This window comes from Brachycentrus maculatus, unplaced genomic scaffold (assembly GCF_059751285.1).
Source record: "Brachycentrus maculatus isolate JH-2025_06_01 unplaced genomic scaffold, ASM5975128v1 h1tg000235l, whole genome shotgun sequence".
Classification (NCBI taxonomy): Eukaryota; Metazoa; Arthropoda; class Insecta; order Trichoptera; family Brachycentridae; genus Brachycentrus; species Brachycentrus maculatus.
In genome coordinates this window covers 452,626-460,368 of record NW_028280986.1, presented here as the reverse complement: position 1 = coordinate 460,368, position 7,743 = coordinate 452,626, and the positions used below count along the sequence as shown (strand labels likewise).

At 32.7% G+C, this 7,743-nt stretch overlaps 1 protein-coding gene across 1 annotated transcript; it reads left to right on the top strand.

Annotated features, from left to right (window-relative positions):
* Nucleotides 1-345: 345 nt before the first annotated feature.
* LOC148306606 (uncharacterized) lies at nucleotides 346-7,075 on the top strand. The gene is made up of 5 exons (XM_088264686.1): nucleotides 346-573; nucleotides 660-722; nucleotides 805-937; nucleotides 2,533-2,688; nucleotides 5,272-7,075. Exons 2-5 carry the CDS (start codon nucleotides 664-666, stop codon nucleotides 5,689-5,691), a joined length of 768 nt encoding a protein of 255 aa, XP_088120812.1. The 5' UTR covers nucleotides 346-573; nucleotides 660-663; the 3' UTR covers nucleotides 5,692-7,075.
* The last annotated feature ends 668 nt before the right edge of the window (nucleotides 7,076-7,743 follow it).

Below are 7,743 nucleotides of genomic sequence, written 5' to 3'. Positions count from 1 at the left end.
AGATACTGTATATATATATATATATATATATATATATATATATATATATATATATATATATATATATATATATATATATATATATATATATATCAGTAGGAAGCCAAATATTTCATTCAATAAATGTGTTAAAAATAGAATATTTGGTAGTAAAACTGTCTTTCAAACCTGTGCACTTAAAAAAATACTTACTTTGTCAAAAATATTTAGGAATTAGTAATATTTTAGAAACTAATTCTCAGCCGTATTAAAATTATTTAGCAGAAACACATTGTTTGACATCAAGAAGGCACTGGATATATATTTTTTTGTTAATATTGTCTATGGATCTATTGAAATTGATTCAGTGGGGCCAACGTTAAAAAATTGCAGTCTTTGAAAAGTCGCCGCTTTTCTCCGACTCCGAAATAACAATAACAACTCGTCAATTGTGGTTCTGTGTGTCGATCTTTGACTTTGGCGACGATTGAAGGGGCGGGCGCGGAACGTCGGGCTTTTTGTTTCATGTAAATGATCCATATATTTTTATAATCTTTGCTCGAGATCCGTGCGCCGACGCTATTAACCCAGCGCGTAAGTTTGATCAGTAATTATACTTTTTAATTACTTATTTTGCACTTTATTTGAAAAAAAATTGTGTATGAATCACTTTTCCACAGAATCATGGCTAACTTGAGATGCAGTTCGTCGCAGATGGAAACGTTAATTTATTATATGGAGAGGTTTGTCGTTTTACTTTTCGTTTGAAATGTGCAAGAATATTAAAAACAAGTGCTAGAATCCAATTGGTTTTTTGTTTTTAAGAAATGGGGATTTAGATTTGCTAGCAGACGATGATCGGGACGGAGCTTTAGTCAATAATGGCTGGGAGCAGCTCGCCAGCTTGTTGAATCAAGATCCGAGTAGGTTCATCAATACCATTTCTGCGTGGAAAGAGGTACCATTTTTACCTGTATTTAAGAAATTACTGCGAACTTATTTTACGTCCCTATTCCGAGATTTGCTCCCGAAAATTTAATTTGTACAAATATATGTACATATTTTTTTTAACCACAGAGGGGTATTTTTTGTTGATATTTTATGCCTTGATGAATTTGGGTTCTTAGTGTTAGCAGGAGTTTGCTTAGGAAATTGTAGCATACTAGAACTGATACATTTATTAAAAAAAGTCTTTGTTGTAATAACCATAATAAAATCATAGAATACATGTGACAGAATATAAAAAGCAATGAGAAATTACTATATGTTTCAATATTTAATCATATATTTACAGGTTCATAAGGGATATTATTTAAAATTAAGCATTATCACCTTACTTTTGAGTAAATTTAGAATATAAACAACAAATCAATATTTCTTTTATTGCAATCTGTTAAAGTTCATTTTGCCACACCCTTCTAGATTTTTCTTTATAAGTACTTACAAAAGTACTACTGTCATGTTAAAAATATTCTTCTCACCCTTATCCACACTTAATGGTGCGTAGGGCACTACATCAAATGAATGCAATATTATGTTGATTGTTTATCTTATGAAAGCAAGGTGATGAGTCTTACACTTCAGATACCTTCTTATTTTTTATTATATTTATTGGTTGTCTAAGTAAATTGTCATTGCCCATTTATAATGTACAAGGATTTATAAAAATATTAATGTGTAAGGAAGAATGAATAAGGTTGATCCCTAAAAAGAATACCAGATAAATGATAAATATAATATCATAATTGTACCATGGGTACATTTTGGGATTTTCTTTGCACTTGGTGGTTTTTGATAGTCAATAGGAAAACATTTTGGTATAAAGCTCTAGCTTTAAGTCTGCAGAATCCAAATTAATCCAAACATGAAATACTCAACGATTTCCGCTAATACAATGGCAAAATATTGCAATTTTAACCCTCCCTTCCCGGTGGTGTGTACTTTGTACACATTGCTTCTAATAACCATAATATCTCCATAAATAGAATAAATACAAGGCTAAGATTTTGGGTATTCCTCCATAACATATTTACGATTTGATTTAAAAAATAATATTAATAATATTCAGAATTTATCGGGTACATCGGAGGTATTTTGTGAATATCGGAAACAAATTCGCGTATAAACAGTGCGTGAAGAGTGTGCAGGACACTGTATTCGCATCTCACTCTTGCATACTTGCACTGTGGAAGCAAGAGGAGCTCAAAGCTCAATGTTCTAGCGGCAGTAGCTTTTGGGTTTCCGACAAGAGTGGACCTATGCTTGTTCTGTGAGCATTGCCCGATAGTTTTTTTAATGTTATAAATCTAAATTATTATAATTTTTGACTTCATTTATAATTAATAGAGGGGATTATCAAGGGGACACTACACGGTAAATAATCGCAAATTTTTTATTGTGAAGTGACTACCTAACACCGGGATATGCATTTTATTTTAGCATCGGAAGGGAAAGGTTAATAGTAACAAGGGATGCAATTTGTGAATGATAAAAATATCAGGGTGTTTCACTCATGAAAATATGCTCCTTTGAAGTGGCATGCTTCTTACGTAGATTTGGAACGACGCCAAGTGGAAAGTGGAGAATCGGGCCCGCGGGGGCGGCCGGGACCTGCCTCCGATGGGTGCGCGGCACCCGGCTGACGACATCGTGCTGTCCATTGACCATGAGAGGAGAATACTCATTATCATGAACAGAGGAGCAGACCAGGTATGTCTTTTAACCTTAGATTACGGGACATTCGTAAAATTTACGACGGACTTCCACTCGCGAGGAGCACAGAGGCAACACATGCAAATTTCCAGGGGGGGGTCAAATAAATATACCTTACTGATTTTTCACGCTAGTATTTATTCAATATTACCCTGGACTGGTACTTAAAGCGGAGGGCTGATCACCTTTCCTTAATGTGTTAAAATAATCTAGATAGCACTGTGTTATAACATGGATAAGAGCTTGAAGAATGAATTTTATATAAAGCTCTTAAAAATAATAAACTTATTTTTTGAAATGTTTTTAGTTAATGTTTTTGGTAAAATGTGAGTTTCATCCTCGTAAATTTTACAATAGTGCTGTATTAAGGTGCATCGAAGCATACATTTATTTCACTAAATACAGCATGACATATTGCTGATTTGCTACTTTTATGATTGTGATGTAGATTTTATATATTTAAGTATAAAATATAAAAAGACTAATTATTTAAAAAGTGTCAAATAACCTGTCATAGAATGGATTGGTTGATTTTTAGCATATATGCATTTTTTTTCAAAGCATGGTCCCCTTCCTAGCAATGAAACCTGACACATAAGATACTATATGATGTTCCATGAAGACACTAACACATTTGCAGTGACATTTGAGAGTGATGATAAGTCCCTTCTGTAGTTAAAATTACATGACATTACTAATATTTCATCAACGTAATTAAAACTAAAAACCACTCTAGGCTGTTTTTGCAGCAAATAAGTCGCTCACTCCTTTCAAGAATGTCATAAATCAAAAATCGTAAATTTTCAGTTGTGCATGTTTTTGGAATGCCCAGAAAATGTACTTTATCACAGCAAAAGAGGGATATTTTTAACCTTATATTTACCCGCTACAGGGCAGAAAGTGTTGTTTTTGCATTTTGAATAAAAGGTATTGTTTAATTTAAAAAAAAAAACAAACTAGTTATTTTTGAAATGGAGAAAAAACCTTCAGGTTTAACCTAAAAAGATCTTTTGCACAGTAAAATGTTTAATAAGTGGCTTGATATTTATTTTTAATAATTTGTATGATATTTTTAAACTTTAAAAATCAAGTTTATTGATTTATGACGTTTTTGAAAGGAGTGAGCGAAGTGTAACACAGCTTTAACAAGAATAACTTATTAACAAAGGATCACGTGTGATAAGAAAAATGTGCAATATGCAATTTCATGTGCAATATGCAAATATCTACCGATAAGAAAAATGTGCAATATGCAATTTCATAACATTTTATTAAATAAGCTATTGTTTTTTTTTTACTACTTAACACAGGGGTGGCCAAATCGTGACACATGCGACGAGTTGATTATGTACAAGTAACGCATTGCATCCTTGCGCCTGCTTATTTTTTAAATAGGGTTTATGAGTAAACCTATCTTAATATTTTTTCTTGAATGTTTTCCGCAGATACTTTGTGGCATATTTTATAAACTTTATAAAATTAAATAACTTTGTTTTCACCACTTTTTTATTAATACGATTTAACCTACCGGTTTCGACAAGAACCTTGTCATCATCAGGGTTTATTTTAATTCTAAAACATTAAAATACTCTCACCAAAAACTTCCACACACTTCGTAATTTCCGTATTTAGGCTTTTTACGGAGTGTGTGGAAGTTTTTGGTAATTTAATGTTTTAGAATTAAAATAAACTCTGATGATGACAAGGTTTTGTCGAAACCGGTAGGTTAAATTCTATTAATAAAAAAGTGGTGAAAACAAAGTTATTTAATTTTATAAAGTCTACCTTAATATTATTAACACCAATGTGGTCTCACATCGATCAGTACGGCCTTTGAAATTTTTAACTTCTAGGTGTCTGAAACACAGAATGGAATTTGCTAAATGTTACTTTAGGTTGGTTTACAAGCGTATAAGTATTTTTATCTGCGTTAGCAGATCCTAAGCGTCTTAACACTTTATTTACCATTGAATTTCTGAAAGACCAAGCAAATATGTACTGATATAAAAAAATTCAAACAATTAACAAATACATTCATAATTTCTATACTGATCGTTTGATTATTATGATTTTTATTATATTAACTACTAAAAGCCGACAAGTTGGCTTTTCACTGCCAACCGTAAATGTCCAAACGCTGATTAGTCGGTTTTCCTACCTTACCTACTGGAAAAAATTATCACAATTATGTAAATCACTTTATCGATTTCATATATGAACTTAGCAATAAAAAGGACAAATTCCTAGTTAATATCCTTTTTAAATGAATACTTCAAATTTTAAATTGATATAATGAAGTACATAATTGTGAAAATTCTTTTCAGTACATAGAAAAACCGACCGATCGGTATTTGGTCGTTAACGACCGGCAGCGAAAAGCCGACTAGTCGGCTTTTGGTAGTTAATGTGTTACCATAAGTTTTTTCATAGTTTGTAGAGCACGTAGCAGCAGATCAGCGGTACGTTCCGATGGCGGCGTAAGACATTTTCAACTTTTAGGTGTCTGAAACATGTTACTTCAGGCAGGTTTACAAATGTACAAGTATTTTTATCTGCGTGTTAACATAAGTTTTTTGATAGTTTGTAGGGCACGTAGCAGTAGATCAGCGTTATGTCCCGATGGCGGTGTATGACAACATCCCGTACTTCCCTCCGCCGGCGGACTGGGTGCCCGGGGGTCGGGTGTGCCGCGCCGTGCTGGCGCCCTGGGACCACCTGGCGCAGCGCGTGACGCCGCAGTTCCGCAACGCGCAGCGTCGCCAGCTGGAGGAGCGCGAGCGCCAGCGCCGCGAGCAGGAGGCCGCCATGCGCCTGCTGGCCGTACAACAGAATCAGCTGGCGCTGCAGGAGCGCCAGGTCCAGCTCCAGGAAGAAGAGTTCGCCATCCAGGTGCGCCAGATCCAGATACAGGAGAGGCAGCACGAGATGCACGAGGTCCTCATCCCCGATATTGTCACCATGCTGCACACCATCCGCAACCAGCTCAACAGACTGCAATAGAGAATCTCGCCATATCTCATCCTCTGCTATTTTGATATTTTTGTTATCATTTTTTTTCATTAATTTTTTGTCATTTTTCATCGATTTCTCATCCTCTACTATTTCGGTATTTTTCCAAATAAATTTTTCTCATTTTCATCCATTTCTCATCCTCTACTATTTCGGTATTTTTCCAAATAAATTTTTCTCATTTTTCATCCATTTCTCATCCTCTACTATTTCGGTATTTTTTAAATCGTTTTCTTTTTTTAAATTCTTTTCTCATCTTCTACTATTTCAGTATTTAAAAAAAAATCCTCTTTCATTTTCTCATTTTTCATTAATTTCTCATCCTCTAGTCGGTATTTTTTAAAATGTTTCCGGATTTTAAGGATTTGTTGAAATTCCATTATATTTTTTTAAATAATTTTTTCAGTCATCAACAATTTTAATTATACGATTATGTGTCTTTCCGGTCTTACCGGGTCTTTTCTCCGTTTTCGAGTGAACATTTTAAAATGTATCGCGTATTTACTTACCATTATCCAATATTATAAAACATAACTTGTAGAGTAAACAGGGGAGTTTTTGGACTCTACTGTCCCTACTGATTTCATTGGATTTTCTTTTGTTGTGAATTCTTCCTTTCTATATTAGCCACTGTGAATTTGTTTGTTTCTTTTTTCTGATTTTTCAATATTTGTTTTTACTAAATACTTTTGCGTAAAATATTTTCAAAATTTTGTTAATACTTTTTAGCTTTTTAGTTTAAAACAGATTATTTTGCTAAATATGTATTTATATCAAAATAGATATTTCAAAATACTGTTTCAATTATTATATTCCAAAATGTTAATTTTACCTGGGGGCCATAACTAGCATTAATACTCTTTCTTTTTAAAAATTCTTTATTGGTATCAAAAATTAAGAAAACCCTTGATTTTAAAAAAAAATTAACCAGACATTTATTCATGCAACATAAAATTTATAAAATTAGTATGTTGAATGGTTTAATATTGACTAAATCAATCTGTTAAATGATAAATATCTTACCTGATTATTTATATAAATTTTTCTCCCTTGTTAACACAATTTTTTTTTGAAAAATAAATCTGTGGATCTGGCTTGTTTCAATGTGAATTGACACATTTTATTTAAGGTTTTAAAATAGATTTACCAAAAACTTATGTTAATTATCGTAAGTTAAGTATTTTTCATATTTGTACCCAAAAAAAAGTGTGACGTTAAAAATGTTAAAGCGTACCAAATTTATTGTATGTTGTTTATCCTAATTTTTTATAGCGTAGGTATAAATGTAATTTTATATATATTTCCCTTTAACCACACTTAATGAGAGCTTGAAAAAAAAATGTTTTCTGTTAATGTAAATCTCTCTTTATGTGATCCATCAATCTCTGCATCAACTCTCTCGAGTAGAGGCTTAACTGGTTTGGTACTACGATCGCGTTAACGCGCTTTCCGAATCCGTGCTCGCCAGGCTGGCCATACAAAATGAGCACGTAAACGCGCTATGGTTTGAGCTTGTCGCAAGCCATTATTAAATCCAATTGCAATATTTTTTTAATTAGAATATATAGAAACATGTATTAGAAAGATCAAGAAATACTAAAATATTAAAATTTACCAATGTTATCAAAGTTACAGTCATCTTTCTAAAAGCTATCACATTTTTGTTGAAAAAAATCACGGCCTGCTGATATACCTTCATATTAATATACCTTCCAGCATCGAAAGGGTTAACATTGTATAATATGTCACCTACCTCTAGTGACAAATGAGAGTGTGTGCTGAGCTATTGATTACATGTAGAAACATAGTTAACTTTTTGGGTTAGCTACATTAAGTGTGGATTTTGAAAAGAATGTTTCTTTTCATGAATAGTTTGTATTGTTGTTATATGAATGAGTGTGTACATATGTATATCGAAAATAATTTGCAATTATATTTAAATGGCCCAGGGGAAGACAGTCTTGACCCTCCTTTTCATAGTTTTGAGATAAATATTTTTTGTGATGTGTGGTATTTAATTTTTTTGTTGTTGAAATAATGGTA

Bases quoted from the DNA above. Each gene is read 5' to 3' on its own strand.
- LOC148306606 (XM_088264686.1), top strand. From the start codon at position 664: ATGGCTAACTTGAGATGCAGTTCGTCGCAGATGGAAACGTTAATTTAT. The intron at 938-2,532 runs GTACCATTTTTA...CTTCTTACGTAG, and splicing joins CCATTTCTGCGTGGAAAGAG to ATTTGGAACGACGCCAAGTG. The intron at 2,689-5,271 runs GTATGTCTTTTA...GTTTTTTGATAG, and splicing joins TGAACAGAGGAGCAGACCAG to TTTGTAGGGCACGTAGCAGT.